General features: G+C 35.1%; 5 protein-coding genes across 6 annotated transcripts; 3 read left to right on the top strand and 2 right to left on the bottom strand.

Annotated features, from left to right (window-relative positions):
- The first annotated feature begins 1,945 nt into the window (after positions 1 to 1,945).
- On the top strand, positions 1,946 to 4,753 carry LOC104781138 (IQ domain-containing protein IQM3). The gene is made up of 9 exons (XM_010505731.3): positions 1,946 to 2,391; positions 2,485 to 2,599; positions 2,817 to 2,882; positions 2,994 to 3,082; positions 3,205 to 3,292; positions 3,376 to 3,522; positions 3,625 to 3,717; positions 3,840 to 3,941; positions 4,112 to 4,753. The coding sequence occupies exons 1-9, from the start codon at positions 2,150 to 2,152 to the stop codon at positions 4,550 to 4,552; spliced, it is 1,383 nt and encodes a 460-aa protein (XP_010504033.1). The 5' UTR covers positions 1,946 to 2,149; the 3' UTR covers positions 4,553 to 4,753.
- A 204-nt stretch (positions 4,754 to 4,957) lies between these two features.
- LOC104781136 (mediator of RNA polymerase II transcription subunit 28-like) lies at positions 4,958 to 6,113 on the top strand. The gene is made up of 3 exons (XM_010505729.3): positions 4,958 to 5,249; positions 5,598 to 5,713; positions 5,800 to 6,113. The coding sequence occupies exons 1-3, from the start codon at positions 5,030 to 5,032 to the stop codon at positions 5,932 to 5,934; spliced, it is 471 nt and encodes a 156-aa protein (XP_010504031.1). The 5' UTR covers positions 4,958 to 5,029; the 3' UTR covers positions 5,935 to 6,113.
- LOC104781137 (vacuolar-sorting receptor 1) lies at positions 6,002 to 10,518 on the bottom strand. Its single transcript, XM_010505730.3, has 12 exons — positions 9,828 to 10,518; positions 9,037 to 9,729; positions 8,656 to 8,744; positions 8,476 to 8,545; positions 8,306 to 8,389; positions 8,059 to 8,135; positions 7,872 to 7,953; positions 7,371 to 7,453; positions 7,196 to 7,262; positions 6,681 to 6,809; positions 6,450 to 6,562; positions 6,002 to 6,353 (listed from the first exon to the last, which is right to left on the bottom strand). The coding sequence occupies exons 1-12, from the start codon at positions 10,123 to 10,125 to the stop codon at positions 6,258 to 6,260; spliced, it is 1,881 nt and encodes a 626-aa protein (XP_010504032.2). The 5' UTR covers positions 10,126 to 10,518; the 3' UTR covers positions 6,002 to 6,257.
- A 289-nt stretch (positions 10,519 to 10,807) lies between these two features.
- LOC104781134 (beta-galactosidase 2-like) lies at positions 10,808 to 16,642 on the bottom strand. 2 transcript variants are annotated; one of them, XR_015597465.1, is made up of 18 exons: positions 16,246 to 16,612; positions 15,888 to 15,983; positions 15,689 to 15,801; positions 15,518 to 15,584; positions 15,334 to 15,426; positions 15,109 to 15,252; positions 13,690 to 13,778; positions 13,501 to 13,606; positions 13,329 to 13,413; positions 13,124 to 13,242; positions 12,823 to 12,984; positions 12,416 to 12,574; positions 12,201 to 12,310; positions 12,003 to 12,112; positions 11,742 to 11,852; positions 11,539 to 11,649; positions 11,219 to 11,424; positions 10,808 to 11,111 (listed from the first exon to the last, which is right to left on the bottom strand). XR_015597465.1 is itself a non-coding variant. In XM_010505728.3 (18 exons), the coding sequence occupies exons 1-18, from the start codon at positions 16,417 to 16,419 to the stop codon at positions 11,000 to 11,002; spliced, it is 2,184 nt and encodes a 727-aa protein (XP_010504030.2). In that variant the 5' UTR covers positions 16,420 to 16,642; the 3' UTR covers positions 10,808 to 10,999. The 2 variants fall into 2 exon arrangements, 1 of the variants encoding a protein (XP_010504030.2); XM_010505728.3 differs by having other exon boundaries at positions 12,416 to 12,591; positions 16,246 to 16,642.
- Positions 16,643 to 19,620: 2,978 nt separating this feature from the next.
- Positions 19,621 to 22,372, top strand: LOC104781133 (purple acid phosphatase 22). The gene is made up of 6 exons (XM_010505726.3): positions 19,621 to 19,953; positions 20,222 to 20,513; positions 20,697 to 21,091; positions 21,379 to 21,552; positions 21,668 to 21,756; positions 21,896 to 22,372. Exons 1-6 carry the CDS (start codon positions 19,807 to 19,809, stop codon positions 22,101 to 22,103), a joined length of 1,305 nt encoding a protein of 434 aa, XP_010504028.2. The 5' UTR covers positions 19,621 to 19,806; the 3' UTR covers positions 22,104 to 22,372.
- The last annotated feature ends 832 nt before the right edge of the window (positions 22,373 to 23,204 follow it).

Below are 23,204 nucleotides of genomic sequence, written 5' to 3'. Positions count from 1 at the left end.
TATTCGATTCTCAAAGTCATGTATTTGTGTGTGGAGATTCTATCCCACGGAATGATGACATTCACTGACACTACTGGCACAGACACAATTATATTATACTTCTTGGCAGACAGAGAGCCAGACATGTGTATTTTACCATTTATGATATTTCTGGTTTATGAATTATGAAGCTGTATGTATAGTGTAGTCAGTCATTCATGAGTTTTGCGCATACGTGTTATATTTCACCTGTATGTATTAATGAACTTTCATCTACATTTCACGTATCATCGTTTTTTTAATATTTTTTGGTATCAATGTTAAGTATTTATATCATTTTGAGATTACAATGAACACAGATAGTGGAAAAAAACAAAAATCTACAAAACAAACGGACAACAAAAATAGTAATGAAGAAAAACGTTAACCTAATCGGAGACAAAAGAAGAAACACCGATTCCGAGATGCCAAACTCAGAAATATTTTTGATTTCCAGAGTTCTGGAGTCCTATCTTAGTTGCCACAAGCAAACCGAATCCTAAATGAGGTCAGCCTTCAAAACCTCCTGATAAGACGCCTACAGCTTCTCCGCAAATTAACACAAAAACGCAGTGACAACAACGGACTAACTCACAAATCCAACAGTTACAGGAGCATCTACATGCAACCAGAGAAACCACCTCCGTTCACCATTCCTATTGCAAACAACATGAACCATCTCCCACGGATAAGTAAAACCACATAGACCAAAGCGCCGTCTCTATTCTTCTCATGAGACTCCAAACGGGTATAACATGGACCTCCAAAAACTGTTTTTCAACATCATATAGCCAGATCATATAGCCATTTAGGAGACACTAGTATAAAGAGACATATATAATACTCCATTTTTTTCTAATAGATTGATGTTTTGATAATTTCACGTATATTAAAAAAAAACCTTAGATAATATATCATGTAGACAAAAACATAAAGTAAAAACAATCATTTCAGTTATTTAATCTACAACATTATTTTTTTAGAAACAAGAAAAAATCCTAAAACATCAATTTATTAAAAACAGAAAAAGAAAAAAAATGAAGTAACCTAAAAATTTGTCATTTACTTGATCATTCTTTTTTAAGTTCCCAAATCTCAAATCGAAGTAAAAATAAACGCCCTTTTATAGATTTTTTTTTTTTACTTTTTCTGTTTGTTTTTTTTTCTTTTTCTATATAGGTACACTTCGTATTAATCTATAGGTATAGAATTAATAAGAAGGATATATTTGACAAAAAAAAAAAAAGAATAAGAAAGATATAATCTTAACATGGAAAAAGTACGCTTATATGAAATTTAGTGATTTACTAATCTAAGCAAATGTTGATGTATCACCTTCCATGTATCACACCCGTCAAGAGAGTCTAGATCTGATAAGCCTGTATTAATACTGTATCTGTATGTTATCATTTGTGGAAAAAGAGATATTCGTATATAGCCAAATACAATATAGTTTAAACATGAAACGAAATATACATAAAAGCAATATCCTAGATAGTTCCATTCTTCTAACCTTTTCTTTTTTTCACATCACTACTACAACATTTTATAACTTGGATAAGAACCTTTAAAATGCGATCTGAAACAACCATCCCTCCACTTAACAGTAGGCTCTAAACCTACTTTGTTTTTTTGGTTATTTTTTTATATAATTATTCTCAGCTAAACTGAGTCAATGACGTATATATATTAAAAAATTAAACACCTAACTTGCATTGATAATTAACAGAATAAATCAATGGCATGTATATTAATTGTACTCAGTACTCACAATCAACTACGAACAAAATTTTAAAAAATCACAATCTTACCTGTCTATTTCCTACAAGAAATACATTTAAAAAAAAAAAAAAAAAAAGAACAAGTCAAAATGGCAAAAAGAAACAAAATTAAGAAAATAAAGAACTAATTAGGATAAAAAAGGAAATGGTATACAAATCGGGTCATTAATTCTATAAATAAATACACACAGAGATGGACACAACACTTTGATAGCATAACAAACACCAAGTCTCTCTCTCTCTCCCTCCTTGCCCATTCATTATCTCTTCTCTTGAGTGTTCTGTTTCTTGTTCAGACATTAAGATCCAAGTGAGTGACAGAGAGAGAGACCTCTTTGGTCTGGAGGAAGATGCAGGTAGTTGCGAGCTTTGATTTCCAGCCTTCGTCGTTCACACACGGCGCCGGTGATATTCTCATTTCTCCGGTAGACCGCCGGGATGAGTCTTTAGTGCCGGAGAAATCCTCACACGTAGGAAGCGCGTGTGAAGACGACTCGACTAGCTTGGCGGCGGTGAAAGTGCAGAAGGTCTACAGAAGTTATCGCACGCGGCGTCGATTAGCTGACTCTGTCGTCGTCGCCGAAGAGCTCTGGTAAAACGATAAAGTACTATTTAAAATTTAATAAGAAGGAGAGATTAGTTTATAATGAGTCATTAACGTGTTGATTAATGATGATGGGTGAAGGTGGCAAGCGATGGATTATGCGAGGCTTAACCATAGTACTATTTCCTTTTTTGATTACTCGAGACCTGAAACTGCTGTTTCTAGGTGGAATCGTGTGAGCTTGAATGCTTCTAAGGTAGTGTATCTCCTTTATTTTTATTTTCTTTTGTTATCGGTAAAATTGATGTTTTTACTTCGCTAAATATAAAGGACGTTTTTTTCACAAAATTTCTAGTTGAACTTTGACGATTTATTTTTCACAAAAAAAAAGATGTCAAATTTCTTAAAATATATGTTATTTTAATCCACTTGGTTAATTGGTTTTTGTAATCTTGTGGTTTGGTTATGGTTAGGTGGGGAAGGGACTGTCCATAGTCGACAAAGCTCAGAAACTGGCCTTTCAACACTGGATTGAAGCTGTAAATTCTTTTTACCCATTTTCCACTTTTTTTTCTTATTTTAAATTGGATTTAATATTTCTGATCAAAAATGTAACAAGAAGACTAAAAAATATGAAAACTTAACATCAGATTGATCCTCGACACCGGTATGGACACAACCTGCATAAATACTATGAAGAATGGTGTAAAGCTGATGCTGGTCAGCCTTTCTTTTACTGGTAAATGCTTAATTCTTCTTAGAACCACATGACTATCTAAAGGTTCATTTTCTTTAGTGTTTTCTTGTAGTTCAAGAATCTTTTTTAGGTGAAAATTTCTTATATATAACTTTTATTTGCAGGTTGGATGTTGGAGGAGGGATAGATCTAGAACTTAACGAATGTCAGAGGTCAAAGCTTAAGCAGCAATGCATTAGATATCTTGGACCTGTATGTGCCATCTTTTTTGTCTTGTCAACTTTGATTTACATGTTTTGGTGATTTCTCATATAAGTCTTTTTTTCTGTTATCAGCAAGAGAGGGAAGAGTATGAGTATGTTATCGTAGAAGGGAAGATTGTTCACAAGTTAACTGGAAAGTTTCTACACACTATGCATGGATCCGAGGGAACTAAATGGATCTTTGTTATGAGTACTTTCAAGAAACTCTATGCCGGTCTGGTAAGTTAAAAACCGGTAATATTCAATCGGTTATGATTTGTTATTTATCACTGAAGAAGGATTCTAATGGATCGTCCTTTCTTGATTTATGTTTTACTTCAGAAGAAGAAAGGAAGGTTCCATCACTCGAGCTTTTTAGCCGGAGGAGCAACATTAGCCGCTGGGAGGGTGATTGTTGACGATGGAGTTCTCAAGGTAATGTACCAAGGATATCATCTGCTATCAACTTTGTTATGTCTGCCTATTGTGATTCTTGTCTGATCGTTATGTCTCCCTATTGTGATTCTTGTCTGATCGTTATGTCTCCATTTCTTTAGACAATCTCTGCATACAGCGGACATTACAGACCGTCGGATGATAGCCTCGACACATTCCTCTCGTTTCTCAGAGAGAACGCAGTGAATCTTGACGATGTTGAGGTAAACCTTGTGTTCTACCCATCCTTACGCCAATCAAATCTTCGTGATTGTATTTATAGACTAATTTAACATGTTCTAATCTTGGTTACTGAATGGTATCATATACTAGAGTTTGGTTGTTTAGAGAAGATCAGACTACTTGAGAGCTAATGTAGTTTTGGTCTGTGTAGGTGCACAAAGCTAGTGAAGATTCCGACACCTACGAGGATTACGTGAAATCAAACGGAGGAGATGATCCCGAAACGTTAAAGGAAGAGGACGCAACATACCAAGCAGAGACTGAAACAGATGAGAACAGTAACGGAACACTCGGTACACTTGAAGAGGCGAAACGTAGTAGTTACCAGAGAACACTCTCAGGTGCACTTGAGAGTCCAAAAGCTAATGTGCCACAGAAGTCAATGCTACTAAGGATCAACTCAAAGAAACAGTCAAGATCCTTACAGTTGGGACATCAGCTATCGCTGAAATGGTGTACCGGAGCTGGTCCAAGGATCGGTTGTGCAGCTGATTACCCGGTTCAGCTCAGAACACAGGCGTTGGAGTTTGTTAACTTGTCTCCTAGATACCGAAGCAGCACACTTTCTCCGACCGGGAGGCTTGATGTCTGATCAAATGTTGTTTTAAGTAGTAGTTTAATAATCCATAATCTCTTCTTCTGTGACTTTTATTAACGTGTGAGTTTTATTTAAAGTTTTTGTTGTGTTTTATTCACCTGGATGATTTGAAGTAGAAGTAAGAGAATGAGATGTCTTTATGTGTAAAAGCTATTCTCACTGTCACTGATAATGAATGAAGAGAACGTTTTACAATTTTCAGTGAATCGCTCTCATTTTACAAATTTCATCTGAATCCCATAAGCCAAATATTTTATTTTTCTAAAACTGATTTTTGAGAAAATTAGTTTTGTTTTTACTTTTTAGTAAAAGAAAAATACAGTAAAATTGCTAAATCAATCTAGTGCACAATATCGAAAAAGGGCCCAATAAGAAGCCCAATTTATTTCACTCGGCTTCACCAAACCTTAAAGGCAAAAAAAAATAAGCAGAGAGAAAGAGTGAGAGAGACCGAGATCGAGATCGGCGTTAATGGATTACCAGCAGAAACCACCTCCGTCTTCGGAACCTTCGCCGTCACCGCCTGACCGTCCGCCGGCAATCACTTCACCGGAGACTTCTTCGAACAATCAGAACCATGAGATAGAGGACATTATGGCTTGCGTCACTGCTTTGGAAGCTGCTCTGCTACCATGTTTACCCGCTAGAGAGCTTCAAGCAATCGACCGCTCTCCTCATCCTTCTCATCAAAGTCAGTCCCTTTCCTAATCTCCACCTTGAATTGTTATTGTCTCGTTCCTTACACTACAATTTTTCAATTTTGAGAACAAGAATTGACTGATTTAGATAATGCCAGTTTTATCTTCTAAGGTTTTGGTTTGTAGTCTTCTTAGGTGTGATTAAACAGGAATTTGTGTGTGTATCTGCTGAAGAAGATCATTTAGATGGCTCTTAGCCTCTTACTCGTCGTTTTGTGTTTAGTTCACTTTCTTAACTTATGTACTCTAGCTTGCTTCCATAAAACTATGATGATTTGATTTGTGGATTGAACTAAGCGAAACGGCTAACTTCTTAGTTCCCCTCACTGAACTATCTGCAGTTGATGTTGAGCGGCATGCTAGAGATTTTATGGAAGCTGCGAAAAAGCTTCAGCTTTATTTCATGGGATTGAAGCGAGAAGATCGTGCACCCACTAGAGCAGAAAGCCTTAAGAAGGTTAGCTTCGGTTCTTTTCAAAATGTGAATCGCCAAACCCATTTGACTTAACCCTAGTGTCTGCTCTGTTCTGTTGTTGTTAATAGGAGATTGCAGAAATGGAGGAAGAGCTCAAGACAAAGGAAGAGTTGATAAAGAAGCACACAAGGCTTATCCGAGAATCGCAGAGGCTAGTGAAAGAACAGATAGAGAAACACCGAGTAGAGCTGGAGAAAGTATGACATGAATCAGAGTTTATTTGCTTTGTCTTCTTTTTTGGTGATCAAGTATGTTGTTTTCAATAGTAAATAATGTAAACTCTCTACTCATTTATTCATCCCTTTATGTCTATTTTACATTGTAAGAGTACTATGCAGACCAAAGGGGGCTTCCACCTGCAAATCCACATCTCTTACGAAAAGTGCAGATACACTTATTATTTTTGTGGCTTTTTTTTTTTTCTTCTTCTAGAGTTATATAAATCCATAGATTCATTTACATGGAAACTTAAAAGAAGCTACTCATAGAAAGAGAGTCTTTTGGCTTGAGTTGATGATAACTTCATTCAAATATCCATATGAGGACCACTTGTGTTGAGTGGTTGGCTTTCCAAAGGCATGTACTGTGCCATGATTCCTCTAATCTCCGCATCCATGTAACTCTGCACAATTTTAATTGTTACTTATTAACATCTATCTAGACCGCAAAAAAAATCTTCATGTATATGATAACAACGCCAGGGTAAAGAACAACATACCCTGATCCTGTATTTGTAGACTGCATATCCAGAAAGACCTGCAACTCCAATTCCGATTATAAGAATCCACAAAAAGCTCCAGCTGAGTTTTGTAGTTCCAACTTTGCCTGAACCTACATATTTATCTCACAGTATTAGCCAAAAAACCCACCAAATCCGACAAGCGAATATCTGATCATTACTCAGTCCAAATTCAGAATGGATTTAAAGATAACGAAGAACTCCTTTTACCTATGCAAGTATCATGTTCACGCATGTAAAGCAGACCATTGTTGCAGCTGCATTCATAACTTCCCCATGTGTTTTTACATTTGCAATCTGGGCACTGGCACACTGTTTTTTCTTTGCACTCGTCCACATCTAACAAATTCAATCAAAAGAATATCAGTTGTGTATCTGCTCAAAATATTCTAGACCAACGCGCATGCATATTAACAATAGGCGAATAACATGTTAGTAGTAGCCTGCCAAATAAACCGTCAGTCTTTACACGCAGATAAGACACTGCCACTAGTATGTAAATAAACAACATTGCATGCTATCATAAGGAACAGAATGCATATATACTAATACCACAGCTAGTTCACCTATTTATATCTACATGGAACACCATTCACATGTATGTATTCTCATCCGTTTCTCAAAACCAGATGTTTTAGGCTCAATATGATGTAGATGTTTTCTAGTACATATATGCAAGTAGACCACGTGTATGTATCTGCTAGGAAATATCACTTAACAAGTACCTTCACAGTTCTTCACTCCATCGCCCTTGAACCCATGTGGGCATTTGCAATCCTTTGAATGGTCATCCTGAAAAATCCATTTCGAAAACCAAAGAAGTTTTATTTTAGGTTAAGAAGATGAGGGATTGAGGGTTGTTCAAAAAGTTAACACTGACATAAAAGATGAAATACTTACAACACAAGCAGAGTAAGTGAAGACACCTCGGGTTTCTCTCCAGCATCCTCCATTGTTGATACCACAATGCAAAGCTCCAGAGGCTGCCAAGTGAAATAACAATGTACTAAATACTATAGTAAGATAACTTCTGTTTTGAAAATTTTGTACAACGGTTAAAACAATTTAGAACATTGCTTTTCACATCGAGCAAAAAAAAAAAAAATTCACTAACTTATATGATTGAATTTCATTCAAGTTTGAACTTATTCATCGAAAGATTTCATCAATGTTAGATTAGTTAGAGACAAGTTAATTCAATCTGGATATCATAGTCGCAGGTAGTACAAATCAACAAATAGACCATCTAATATGATTCCGAGAAAATAGCCACAAGGGACAAAATTTGAGTACCAGTGAAAAAATACTGGCAAAATAGACTAAAGCAGAGACTATGGCATTCTTCTGTTGTTCCACAAAAATATAGTCAAGCTACACAAATAAAATATAGTTTAAGTTTACCTTTGCAGTGAGTGTAACCGTCACCAACAAATTTAACACCTTGAACAGTAGGGCACTCACACAACCTTCCCCTAAAAGTATCCTAAAATGCCGATCCAGATCCAAATAAGAGTAATCAGTCTTAGTAGCAACAACAAAACCAAAAGTTAGAAAACGAAAACATATAGCTAGCCAAAAGGATGGATACCCGGCATGCAGTAATGTTGGCAGCTTTGTCTTGCCAGCATCCACCATTGTTTTCCAAACATTCATTAGTTTCCAACTCTGCAAAAATCAGAAGCATATCTATAAACTGACCTTCCTCTTTGACATCATAAAATAGATAAACTAATCAAGGAAAATTCTGATCCAAGTTTTACAGTAACAAAAATAATATAATGTATATAGGTCCATAAGAGATCTGTCTTCTGAAAAGAAAGAGTGGATGATAGAACCTTCAGTAAGACAGATAGCTGGTTCTGTTGACTCTTGGAAACCCGAACACATAGCTTTGAGAACTGCACCTTTTTCCAATTTACCTAAAAAACATGAACATGATTCATTTAGCAAAAGAATTAAGTAAGATGTTGTAGATAGGGAGAAAAAACTGAGAATTCCCCAATACCTCTGTACTGTCTGTTGTTCACGACAAGAGTCGGGAGTATAGTCACGTCTCCACGGGAACCTTTGCCTATCTGAAACAGACTCATTTTAAGAACACAAGGAATGGAGAATATGTGGCAATTTAAAATAGAAAAGATCTAGAAGAGAAGTGTAAGAGCCAACTGGCTACAAAAAGACAAACCTGGGACTCTTGCTCTGCTTTAAGAACTGGGTTCTCAACATCTGCTTCTGGGTCTCCGATACACTTGTCCACCTTCTTGAGATCAATACCTAAATGCATTTAACAAAACTCAAATTTAAAATTAGCCATTTCGAGCTGGTAGTCAGAAAATTTAGAATGAAATGCACAAACTGGAAAGTAACAAAATATCCAACAGGTCAATATAAGCCATACAAGGTAAGCTGATCGATATCAATCAGTTAGTTATTCTATATCATGGATGAGCTGATCGCCTACAAACACTATTCAGTTTCCAAATTAATACCCATCCACAAATAACGAGTCAATCAAATAATACTACAGAAGTAAGGACCATGGGAGTAATGAAGCATTATAACTAACCGAGGGACTTAATAATTCCGTCTGCGCATTCCTTGGTGTACTTCTTCTCCTTCATTGGACACCGGATGGCAAAGTCAGTCACATAATCCCACCAGATCCACGGCTTACCAGTTTCATTCACCACTCTATAGACACAAGCCTGGCGTAGATTCTGAACGACAACATCTTTTCCATCATACCCTTTTGTGAAATCCTGCTCAGGATCAGGCGCACAATACCTTCCATGGTTGATGCACTGAGACTTACACTGTTTACTCAACGTAAAAGCTTCAGGACAATACCAAGTAATGTAATGAGGCGTGAACTGAGTATGCCCTCCTTTCTCAAGAATCTGAGCAGCTCCTTTGAAATTCTTGAGAAAGTCAATCTGAGTATCACACTTCTTCCCACACTCGTCATTGCTGTTCGTCCAGAGCTCATACTCAACACGCTCATCAGGATGCGGAACAGACTCAGTCCAGTCTAGCTTCATGTTAACCATATCACCACCTGAAAGCGCAGACTTGATACTGTCTCCCAATGATTTAGTAATGAGAGCAGAAGGAATAGTAATGTTCTGAAGATAGTCCGCATCAGATTTCTCTTCTTCAGGTGTGTCCATTGTAATCAAAGGCTCAGCTTTACTATCAGCCACAAGTATCGCTGCTGCTCCTGCTTGTTGAGCTACCCATGCTTTCAAAGTGAAATAACAATCTGTTCCAAAACCGAATAAAAAAAACAGATCTTTATCAAACCAATTAAGGGAACAACCAAAAAAGGTAAGAACTTTAATATCGGAATCGAAATCGAACCTCCACGATCGATGAGGACAAAAGTGGGTAACCGTCCAGGTTTAGATTTGAAGGAGATGTCGAAATCGGTGTAGCTTTTACAAGCTTTCTGATTCGATTTGGGATACACGACGGTGCCGACTAAAGTACCACCGTATTGAGGAACTCCGAAATTACCAATTGCACATTCGTAAACACCTTTGATCGATTCGGGTGATGTGACTTTGAGGTTGTTCTTCTCCACGACGAATCTACCAAGTGCTAGATTCAAGATCAGAAGAAACGAGAGAGTGAAAATCCCTAGCTTCTCCTTCCCCATGGATTCAAAGTTCCTTCCTTTACAACTTTACCCAATTGATTGAAAACAGATAAAGATAAGATTTTTATGGATTCAAGGGTTTAGAACACTAAAGATCCGAAACCCTATAGAAGAAAAGGGTTCGAAACCTAATCAATCACGAGGCGTAATATACGATGCTTTTTTTTTTCTTTTGGTGAAAGGAAGTGAACAGTTTTAAGATTTAGGAGTCTTCTAAGTTAAGGAAGATAATGAAGTATTTATCTAATGGTTTACTAAAGTATGGTAATTAGGATTAGGTTTCAATTCATGTATGTTAAAGAGTCAATTTATTAATTAATTTAATTTAAGTATGGAGAGAGCATGGGTTTATTGAATTATTCTTCTTTGTTGTTTCTGGAATTGTGGATATCAAAAAAAGGAGTTGAGCAAAATTGAATATGTCTAAGAATAGGAAACGGGAAACACGTGGGTAATCTTTAAACCTGACGGTACTGAAAGAGATAGATCGTGTTTCAGCTTATTTGATGCTTTTGTAGCTGAGAGGTGGATACACGATACACCCATACGGCCATACCATATGGTCCATATCTATCTTTTTTGGTGTCAAGTGTAGCTGTGTGTAGGATAAGGCCTTGTTTATATGGGAGGGAGATATAAAAGAAAATGAAATTATTGTGTTCGTAAATTGTAAGCAGGATAATTATTAGCAAAGATTTTGCCTTATTTGGTTTATTATACACTTGCAATAATATTTATTTGAGCAGGGATACATAGAACAATTTTCCAAATTAATGAGCCAATGATTGTCATTGTATCTGTACATAAGAATCTATATGCATGCTTTTGTAGTTTACACACAAATTGTGTCCAGATAAAAATGAAGTAGGAAGCTTCATTTGGCTGTTCTTTTTACAAGAGAGATCCCACTTGGGTCACCACCCCACTCCTCAAATATGACTAGAAGGTTCCCAAACGGTTTTAGCCATGAACGAGGCACATGGTACCTGAAACATTAGTAAGCCAATCATGTGAGAAAATTAGATTTTAGAGCAAAGTAGAAGAAGGTAGGTAATAGGAGAAGAGAAAGATAAGGAATTCTTTTTTTCTTCACCATCTTTGAGAAGGTTCTCCACAGTGACTGAGACATTTCTTCTCGTTGTAAATTCCAGCATAGTTGCAACGTCCACAGTTCCCACGAGCCATGTACGCAGGCCAGTGGCGTCCAATGTTATGTCCATTTACCCAAATTTGACCTTTCCCCATCGTGTTCATGTCCAAAGCCAATGGTTCGTTGCCTACCGGTGTATCAAAATAAGACTGCACATAGAGACATCAAGAATATGAATGATATATATGAACATCTCATGCTAGACGTAAAACTAAGTCTAAGATCGATCTATATCTCTAAGAAACTGGGAGAATATTTTGTACCTTATACCAGGCCAAGGGTTGCTTCTTGGCCATGAATGATCCTTCTATCCATTCCACAGAAGAACTCCCGGTTGTGGTATGAAGGCTCATAGCTTCACCTCTAGTACCAATCTAGTTAAATCACATTAGGGGTAAAATAACATTTTAATTTTGTTATTCTTGTGATTAGTATAAAAGATTCAGTATATATTGTTCAAGAGAACCTTGTAGGACCACTTCCATTTGGACATGTCCCATGTTCCAGAGTTAACTCCGTTTAATGTGGCTGGTCCTAGAACACCAGTATTCCAAGTCTCATAATGCACACCAGCGTTCTGCGAAAAAAAATGATGGAGGTCACAAAAATCATAACGTAATCATTTTCAAGAGAAAAAGCGCAAAAATTCTCTGAATGGTCAATCAAGAAAAGCTTTTAAAAATCAAACTAATGAAAATATCTCAACATAAACAAGATCGAAACTAACCGGAAGACCAACTGCAGTACTTAGCAGAGCAAGTTTGTTGATGCCTACATGCAATTTGATCTTTTGACTAAATGTGAGCTTCGAGTTGCTCAGTGCTCCATAGGAAGTTCCTATAACAAAGAAAATGAATGTTTTAAGGTTTTGTTTGAATAGAGAAGACAAAGATTTTTGAGACCCTTATGTTTATTTTTATTTTACCTGAAAGCTGGCCATTGACGAAAACATGAAGAGCATGTCCAGCTGAACAAATCGTAAGGAGAGGATCATCACCAGTCTTCACGAACTTCTCATTAGGACTAATTGTAATGCTAAGTATATTCGCAAAACAACATAAAACATTACCACTGTGATTAGTAAATCAGCAAGATATTAATGAGATATCACAAGTCGAAGAGTTAGAAAAATTCACTCACTCTGTAAGATACCAGAAATAATCTGTCTTATCTCTGGTCATGCTTATTTGTTCCACAAGACCATCTTTAACAAATGTACCAACGTCATTTGAAGAAGGGATTGCCTCGTTGTACGATTTCCACGAAAATCGTGGGCTAGTAGGAACCATCTTCATAAGTCTGCTGGGTACACGAATCTATATGACATTATGTACATGAATCAAGAACAAATATACAGGTCAAGATCAATGACGTCAAAATCGTCTTAAACTATTTAAAAGCCGTTTATTCAAATTATATAATTTGTCAATTTTCTTTTTAAGATTAGGAACTTCAACACAATGATACCCTGTTCCCCTATTCGAATGCACCAGATTATCATGTTAAAAGGTAAAAATGTAACATAATATAAGCTTTAGTTTATTAACCTTTGCAGTGTTGTGATACTCGGTTTTGCAGTCTGGTAAAATACTAATTGACCAAGGAGGCAAATCATACGGAAATCCCCCAAATATAACTCTTGCCGGATGACTCGTGTCGTAGTTCGAGAGAAATGCAGCACAAGAAGTCTTGGACTTGAACACATGAGCCTGAAAACATTTCAAAAGAAAAGGCCAAAGAAAAAAAAATGTATGAATCTTTTTATTTTTATTTTTATCAAATGTATGAATCTTTATGCTTCTTATCTTCAGTATTACATTGCATAATTCGTTAAATTCGCATACTTACTTCTTGATTATCTCCGAGTGATGTGATGGTGGGATCAACAGAGACCAATGCAGGTTCACACATCTTGATGACCTTATGTAATTCTTTTAGGTGACTATACTTGGGTTCTCTCGGTAATCCTATTCCACACACAATGACACAAATAAGAACAAAAACGTTAGCATAGTCAATTAAATCGAATAGACAGGTGAACGTGATTAATTACCATATTCATCGAGAGGAGCATCGTAGTCATAGCTTGTGGCAATAAAAACACCAGCTGTTCTATCAAAGTTGGTCCCTCCATAATACTGTGACAGCGCATTGTCTTATTTAAATCTTAAACCATAATTTAATTGTATATTATTTGAAAATTTAAATAAACTTACTAAACATACCATATAATAGTTCATAAAAGAACCACCATTATGTATGAAACGAGCCACAGAGAACGCAATGTCTTCCACTGGTCTGTTTGGTATTGCACCTCCAAATTCCGTGAACCTGAGAATCATCACAAAAAGAATTAATATATAAAGAAACGAAAAAGATGATGTACATAACTTTAATACAGCCATGTGACGTACCAACCAGTCCAGTTCTCAGTCCACAACTTCGGCTTATTGACTGAGTTTGGCTTGAAACCCTCACAATAAAACCCATTGCATGTGTCTATCTGTTGTATAATTTTTACACCCACGTTACACAAACTTCGTAAAATTGTGAAAGTTAAACAAGTTGAATGGATTCTTTTTGTTTTTTGGCCGGCGTGGCCGCGTGGCCACATGCAATTTAGACGGAAAAAGACATCAAAGGCAATCAAATCAAAGGGGAAAACGATATTTCATTGTACCAAGAAGAAGAAAGTTTTTACTTCAAGAGAATAAAGGCTAAACAAAAATTCAAAAGTTAACCCATCTGATAACTGATTTGGGTGTTCTTAGAGTTAAAATATTATTAATATAATGTAAAATCATTAGTTTAGATCTTTTGTTTAAGGAGTTGGTTATTGGGAGAAAATGTTTAAAATCATAAGATTTAATAATATAATAATCTAAAACATATTACAATTTTAAAAACTTTAAAAAATAACATTTAAATTGCAAACTTAAAAAACTTATACTAAAATTCAAAATACAATACCAAATTTTTATGAAACAAAAAAAACATTAAAGATATAAATAAATAAAAACAAACAAAACTTCCTCCAAACAAATAAATGTTTTCTCTTTTGCAAAAAATTGTATTCATTTACGAGTTGCCACGTCACCCAAGAACTGACCCAAAATTAGTTCTACATCAAGACCCAACAATATGTTCTTTACCTATTATTCTCTATATTTTTAATTTTAAAAAGGCTTAGAACACCCAAGGTGTTGACCAATGCAGGACATCCTTAACGCCACATCAGTTGTAGTGGTCTTAGGGAAGTTAAAATATTTAAATAATAGTCTACACTTAAGAACACACCATTCAACAGTTCTTGGAGGAGACTAATTTTCTATGTGTTAAGAACAGTTGTACCCACTATTCTAACATTTTTATTATTTTAAAACCATTAAGAACACACTGTGTTGTAGCGATAATGATGGTCTTAAGGAATTGAAGTAATGATCTTCAAATTGTAAATCACAAATGACAAAAGAATAATAATACTATATAATATACAAATTTCTTCTTCCTCTCAAAGAATATCTAATTGCCGTCTTGCCGACATAAGAAAAGTTATATCTAATAATAATGTATAACGCTATCCGGTTAAGTGTAACCGGCTATTTTCTCAACAACGACAAATTAAACTGATAAACACAATTAAATGGAATCAAAATTGCTTTAGGTTAACAAAAAGTAGAATGCAAACTAAAATAGAAACTCTACCAAACTCAACCATACAAAAATTTAACATGAAATTAATTAATTAGTGTGCTATCTAAACCATGTTTAACCAAAACGGGACATCCTAATCAAGGTAAAAATAATAGAGAGAAAGGAAAAGAGAAACATACAATCGGGTAAGGAGCATCCTCTTGCTTGCACATAATCCATGGGACACCTGTGGACAGTCCCAATGCCATTTCAGCTGTCCATTTTGAGTATGCCTTTCCTGCTGCTCCCATCTCCCATTGCACTGGTCCATACTCATTCTCTATCTGTCAATTTTTTGCATTCACATTATTATAGTTTTTGTATCAATTTAAAGTTTTAAACAACTAGGCAAAGTAAACACAAACCTGTGAGAGAATGATGGGTCCTCCTTGAGTCTGAAACAGCTTTTCTTCTTTCATCATATCCACAATCTTCTTTGTGAATTTTTGCATTGCAATCTTTTCCATTGTCACATCAAGTTACAATTTTGTCAATCAGAAACGACTGAAAACATAAAAGTGGAAATTAATTATTCTTACAATTCTTTACCTTGAAAGGTTCATTATCTGTTCTGAAAACTATACCAGGGACATATTTGAGCCAAACCGGAAATCCCCTGTAAAAAAATCGTAACTCATTTATAAATTTATAAAGTAGTCTTATATTCGAAAGAAGAAAAAAATATTCTAAAATACAAAACTTTTGTTTATTTCTATTTACCCAAAATTCCACTCAGCACAAACGTATGGACCAATTCTTAGATCAAGATAAAGACCAGCTCGATGCACCAGCTTGGTGAATTTAACAAGATCATACCTATCCTCAAAATAATACTGGAGCAATCGCAAATATACAGAGCATTAAGATTTTATATGACTTATGAGTCAAGTAAGGCAATTGTTTAATTCCTTTAACTTACATTTCCAGGAGAAGGTTCATGTCCACTCCAAAAAACATAAGTTTGTATAACATCCAAACCTCCTTCTTTGGCCTTGTGTATAAGATCAGGCCACATCTACATAGAAACAGAACATCCACAAGATCTTTTACTTTTAACTTATTCTATGCACAAAAATGTAATTGTGTGATGAAATTGCCTAGACTATAAGCAACATACAGAAAGAAAGAAAACAAAAAACCAATGTTCAGAAAATCAAAGCAACCATTCAAAAAAATTTATAATTCATAACTAAAAAAGTTTGCATGTATCTAAAAAGATATATAAATCAACTGTTTTTATATCTGTTACTATTAGTTAATATATAATTAGAGATTACCTCAGGAGTGCTTCTTGGATAGTGAATAGAGCCAGAGAGAAGGATCCTTCTCTGTCCATTGATGATCAAAGCTTTATGATCATAAGTGACCACTGCTTCAATTGAGTAAATCAATGATGAAAAACACAAAACTGCCAGAAAAATCCATGCTATAACCCTAAAATGCAAACCCATTTTTTTCTATGTTTTCTTTGTAGAAACTGGTAAAGAAGATTCTGCTGAAAAGATCAGCTCTATCTGTGATTGGAATGAATGAGGATCTAGAAGCTGTGTGTGTACAGATATATAAAGGCTGACACTTATGCCACTGTGCATATAGATAGATTATTGAATGTGTATGAAAATGAGGAAATTATTATGGGACCCCGATCTCTCTGCTTTTTGAGCGGATGACATTAAAACTTTTATGCCCTACCAATTTAGGATTTTTCATATCCTTTCTATTTCTTTTGATATTTTTGTGTCAAATTATATAGTATAATTTTTTAAATTAATCTTTCTTTGATTAATTTTTTTTTAATCTAACTTTTCTTGTTCACCTCTTTCACCATTATTTATATTTTAATGTATTAAAAAGACATGTAATAATTTCTTTTTTGGTCTCGGAAAATTATGCAAGCTAATTAAAAGTGGTGAACTCCACTTCTAGATATTTTTATGACAAGTAGTGATTCTCGAATATGGTGCGGCGACATCACATTATCAATCTCTAGTCCAGACTTAAAAGAAAAATACTACACCTTAAACAAAATACAATGACGACACCTAAAACAGAACCGTGTAATGTATATGCAGCGCTGTGTATATGAAAAGTTAATCGAAAAAGAAAACCTTTGAAAAAATGGGATACTGAGTGCAAGTTGTGTGGTCCGTAACTCTAAGTAGGTCAACGTATTGAAGTTGACAAAGTAATTGCAAGACAGATGATAGAAACCCATAGGTTTCCGGAAAATTAATACTGTGCTGTTATATGCTAGTAAATTTTTCTTTCTGATTTAATTGTAAATAGGGTTAAGTTTGGTTTGCTCAGACAATTCTACCTATATTCTGGTTTAATGTATATTAATTAACGTCAAACTATGTAAATGTTGATCATAATGGAAAAAAAAAACCGAAGAAAAAAATTATACTATCGGCTAAGTCATGCCGACAATCAGCTCACTAAGATAGCTGTATCAGACTACCAACAAAATAGATTTTTGATAATTGATGGTTATATGCAAAATCACCTTATTCGAGTTTTGTTAAAATGAAGTTAATCCAAAGCAAATCGGACCATGTGAATGTGGTATATTTAATAGATGGAATGTTAATGCACTGTGTCTTGTGAAACATTAACCCACGAATGTCTTTAGCTGTATCGTTTTAATTCAAGGATAAGAACAGGACAGACCAGACATAACATTTTCTTTAATTTATTAGGACATGTTTTCAACAAGAAAAACTGTAGCTAGGTACTTTCGTCTACCGTAAAGGAATGGTTAAGTAAACATTCACCAATGTCTAACAAATTAGCTACGTACATTTACATACACTACTTATTTTTATCACTAGGTAGAGACTTGGATGCATCAATACATCATGCTCATCAGCTCATGCATAGTTGCATACATGCTACACCCGCACATATATATTCGATATACATGCACGTATTTGTTTTAATTTTTTTTTGTTATATGTTTACAAATCAAAGCACTTTATCTATATGATATATAATTATTTTTGCGTCCGTATATTACAAACAGTACGTAACTAATTTTCCTTTCTACCAAAGAATTCCGTTTACATTTTCTATTTTGTTTGTATAACTTAAAGTTTAATTATAAGAAATTAGAAGTATATATATATAATTTTTTTATTATTAAATGTTAATCAAAATGAATAAAGTTCGGGTTAAATGAGGTCCAAAAAGTTTGGGTTACATATCTGATATCTCCTTTTTATGGCTTGTGGTTATTTAGTTTGTGGGCTGGTAAATTTAATGGGCCCATGAATTGTCAGTAGCCCAACACAGATGATATGGACATAGCTACGCTGCGCATTATATTGCAAATGTCACCAATCAAGGCAACCAGGCAAGCAAATCAAAGATTTTACTTCGAATTTTGGACCTCAATCCATTAATCTGTTGCGTTTCACTTGATGTGTCCAATGATGTGAATCCTCTGTATTTTACTTTACTTAAACATGTCCAAAAGAGAAGAAGGGTGGAGTGAAACTGTGGTATATCATCACTATATGCTATTTCGATTTCAATATCAAAAAAGAAAAGAAGAAAAAGGTCTACCGACGTCCGTACACGGCTTGTCTAGAAATACAACACATAATAAATCATATTTATTCATAATTTGGAATTAGGAAAGGATCCATATAGCATATTCGTTAGGAGTTAGGACCATATAATAAAAATTAAGCAACGTGGCCAGAGATGATGACATGATGATTCATGTTTGTACATCTTCGCACGTTCCGATCCATCAGATTGGATTACTTGTTCTACTCTTTCTCGTCTTCGTCACTTGTTCATTGTTAGACACGTGCCCCCATCCATTGTGGATATCTATATTCTCGCCGTTGATAACGAAACATTTGACACATTTTCAGATATTTTTCTTTTGCCTAGAATAATTTCATGAAAAATACAAAGCTCAATATAACTAATTAAAGCAATGCAATTAACTGGAAATGGCGTTGAATCTGTATTTTAACATATATATCGTGTAATAAAACAGATTTTGTTTTTCTATTTTTGTTTTGGGCAAAAAAAAAACTGACTAATCTTAGATATTAGTAAATGGAATTGTGGCATGGCGAGTTGAAACACGGATTTCCACCACGTTAAGATTTTAATGTCGACCAAAAAAAAAACATTATAGTAAAGTCTAATAGGACAACGATTTATGTAGGATTGTACCATATCACTCGTTTGTGGTATCTGAGGCTTCATGCTCTATATCTCACTAGCCGACGTTGAAACTGAGAATAATGGACCCCCCTTTTTTTTTTTTTTTTTTTTTGTATTTTACAAATACTTTAGTAGATATTGTTTCATTTTATATCTTCTACGCAAAGTTCTATACTGTGTTGCAAACTTAATGAACATCCCAACGTATATAATTTCTTCACATCGGCAAAATTTATCTGCTAATTACTGTCTTAACGATCATAATTATTTGGCCTATCGATAAAATGTTCATACACAGACATACGAATCCACGGACGACACTATCTTAAAACCTTCACTTAAAGCATCTCATCTATGTTTACTTTCTTGGGTCCAGTTCTTTAAGGTTACGAAAACCGTATAACTAAAAAATTAAAGCATTGACTTTATGTTCTTCGTTAAATAATATTACCAAATAGATAAAGAAATCTGGAAGCAAAACTCACAAAAAGTATATAAGACATTTTATGGATTAAATATAAAAAGGGAAATGAAGTAACTTGACGCGATGGCTAACGAGATGTATAAAAGTATAAATACACCTGAAAACGTCCACCGAACTCTTCAATATTAATCAACTCTTCTTCACCAAACTTTACCTCTTTCAAACCTTAAAGATGAAACTTCTTGGTCTCTTTCTTTGTTTTACACTCTTGTTCCTTTGTCCGTTCATATCTCAAGCTGATGAGCCGGAACTTAAACGCGAGCCACCTCGTCCCATCGTCTTCGTCCCTCATGACCGCTCCAAATCCGATCCACAACAGGTTCTTTGATTTAAACTCTATTTCTCTATATATTTTTTTCAATTCAAAAGTATTCCCTGTGTTATTAATTTCTAATATTTTCATCTTCGGTTTGTTATGAAAGGTAAGATGTACAGTATAGTCCTTAATTAAGGACAATGTATATTTGTATTCAGATAGATTGAGTGATGGATTCCTTTTCCTATAACCCACTTTTTGTTGATTATATCATAAGTTTTTTTTTTTTTTTTTACTAATCTACAGATATATCATATTTGATCAATTATAGGTGCACGTATCATTGGCGGGTAAGGACCACATGAGAGTAACATTTATAACGGAAGACAAGAAGGTGGAGTCGGTGGTGGAATACGGTAAACAACCAGGAAAGTACGTCGGAAAAGCCACCGGAGAAAGCACTTCTTACAAATACTTTTTCTACAAATCCGGAAAAATCCACCACGTCAAGATCGGACCTCTCCAACCCAACACCATTTACTACTACCGTTGTGGTGGCAACGGTCCTGAGTTTTCTTTTAAGACTCCTCCGTCAACTTTTCCGGTCGAGTTCGCAATCGTAGGTAAATTATTTCAAAGACTCTAACGCACAAAACACTCAATTCATGACAAGTTGGGTTGGATCGGATTATATATTTTCACGCAACTATTCTATATGTTAGGTTCTGGTTCAAACGAGTTAATTAAGTACCAAATTTTCATGTCAAATTAATGAAATATGTTTTATTTTTAATGAAATATCGAAGGGGACCTAGGCCAAACCGAATGGACAGATGCAACATTATCTCAGATAAAGAAGCAAGACTACGACGTCTTTCTACTTCCTGGCGACCTCTCCTACGCTGACACTCACCAGCCACTTTGGGACTCTTTTGGTCGCTTGGTGGAGCCACTCGCGAGCCAGCGTCCTTGGATGGTTACTGAAGGAAACCACGAGATCGAATTCTTCCCAATCATTGAACACACAACCTTCAAGTCATACAATGCCCGATGGAAAATGCCTCACACCGAGAGCCTCTCTGACTCCAACCTGTACTACTCTTTTGACGTTGCCGGTGTCCACACGATTATGCTCGGTTCTTACACCGACTTTGACTGTGATTCCGATCAGTATCAATGGCTCCAGGCCGATCTAGCAAAGGTTAGTTTGTAGATAGTGCAACTTAAGTTGGACAAAAGCTTAACACAATCATTTCATCCCTTTCACATTCAAAAATGATCGTTCGGGTAAATTTTTTATACTAAAACACAACCGGCTTTGGAATTCTTTGAAGATTTTTTTGTTTATAGTAAATAAATTTTACATGAAAAAAAGCCGAAAGATTTTTTAACACATTAAGGGACCCATAATTATAAACTGTTACGTAGTTTAAAATTTCTATCAATTCTTGACAATTGGGTTTTTTCCTATTTTTGTATTGTGAAAAGGTTGACCGTAAAACGACGTCGTGGGTGGTAGTGTTGCTGCACGCCCCGTGGTACAACACGAACGAGGCACATGAAGGTGAAGGAGAGAGCATGAGGAAAGCTATGGAGTCTTTGCTCTTTAGTGCTCGAGTCGACGTCGTCTTTGCCGGCCATGTTCATGCCTACGAACGTTTCGTAAGTCCTCAATCTTCGTTTTCTCTTTATATTATTTTTCTATTTAAAGACTTCATTAAGTCATTGTTAATGTACCATTTAAGGGTTAATTGATGTCGAATTGTGATTAATGCAGAAACGTGTATATAACAACAAGGCCGACCCATGTGGGCCTATATACATCACCATCGGTGACGGAGGCAACCGAGAAGGCCTTGCATTATCGTAAGTCACCTCTCATTATATATCTAAATATAGTTTCATACTTCCTCAACAAGTCAAAGGTTTTTTGTTTTAATAAATTTGCATCATTTTAAATGAATTTATCGATATGTTTCTTCTTTTCATATAACTTGAATTATAGGTTCAAGAAGCCTCCTTCCCCTTTATCCGTATACCGTGAATCGAGTTTCGGACATGGGAGATTGAAGGTTATGGACGGGAAACGAGCACATTGGTCGTGGCATAGAAACAATGATTCGAACTCACTTCTTGCCGATGAATTCTGGCTTGAGAGTCTCAGCACATCATCGTCATGTTGGCCTTCGAGTAGTTCCAGTGGTGAGCTCTAAATCATCATACCAAAAAGAAAAAAAGGTTTTAGACTTCTTCTGTTCATTGGATCGCTTGTAGAAAAGCAAGGAACTACAAGTACTCACTTTCTTAGAAATTTTTTTTATCTTGGACAATATTTTTTGTCTTGAAGGATGTATTGGGAGTTTCTCTTCAAGGACTTTGTGCTTTTGTTTTAGTATTCAACATGGTTTAGTTGTAGGATTGATGAATGCTTGTCTGATATACACTTACATATTCTATCAATAAGAATGTTCTTCTACACAAATGAATTATTCGCAACATCGAGAAAAATCTACTAAAAACATATAAAATAAAAGAACTGACAAAGTCTAATATATTGTACAATGCATTATGTCGGATGGTTCCAAACCACCCGTATGTGGTCATGAATCGTATTTACCCACTCACCAAACAGACTTGGCAATTTAAAATTGGACCCATTTCGTCTTTTCTTCTTTTTCTTTTTTGTACTAAACAAAAACTTTCCACAATCTTAATATTTTAACAAAAGGACCCATAATCTAAAGCACCTTTGCCTCCTTTCATTGTTAGTTTTTTATTTTTTTAATATCCTATTTATTATTTTTGGTCTTTGACCAAACACTAATTTCCCATGTCCTAATCGCTTTGGTGTTTCTTGTTTTTGTTTTTCCCTTTTGATTATGTACTTTTTTTTTAACCTTTACTTTGGAATTTTATCAGACAACAAAAAAAAAAAAACCAAACACTAATTTGTGCAAATGTAGTAATGTTTTTCCCTTAAAATACTACTTATCAGAGAAACCTATAATTATTTAAAATTACTTTCGGGGGGGGGGGGGGGGGGGGGGGGGGTCAAGCACCTTCAAATTACAAATTCACATTCTTTATATAATTTGTTTTCTTATAAACAGTCGAAAGATGAATAATCTACGTACAAGCTATTTAAACTTTAAAAAAAAAAAAAAAAAAAAAAAAAAAAAAAAACAAACTGTGTGACTTGACGAGTTGTATAAACAAACTTGAAACATCCATCGATCTCTTCAAATATTTGATCAATCCGTCACAACTTCTTCTCCTTCAGCTTCATCTACTCTTTCAAATTTAAGAAGATGAAA

This window comes from Camelina sativa, chromosome 4 (genome assembly GCF_030686135.1).
Source record: "Camelina sativa cultivar CO46 ecotype springtype chromosome 4, ASM3068613v1".
NCBI classification, from domain to species: Eukaryota; Viridiplantae; Streptophyta; class Magnoliopsida; order Brassicales; family Brassicaceae; genus Camelina; species Camelina sativa.
Note: the sequence above shows the minus strand (reverse complement) of the source record. Positions and strands in the feature narration are given on the sequence as shown.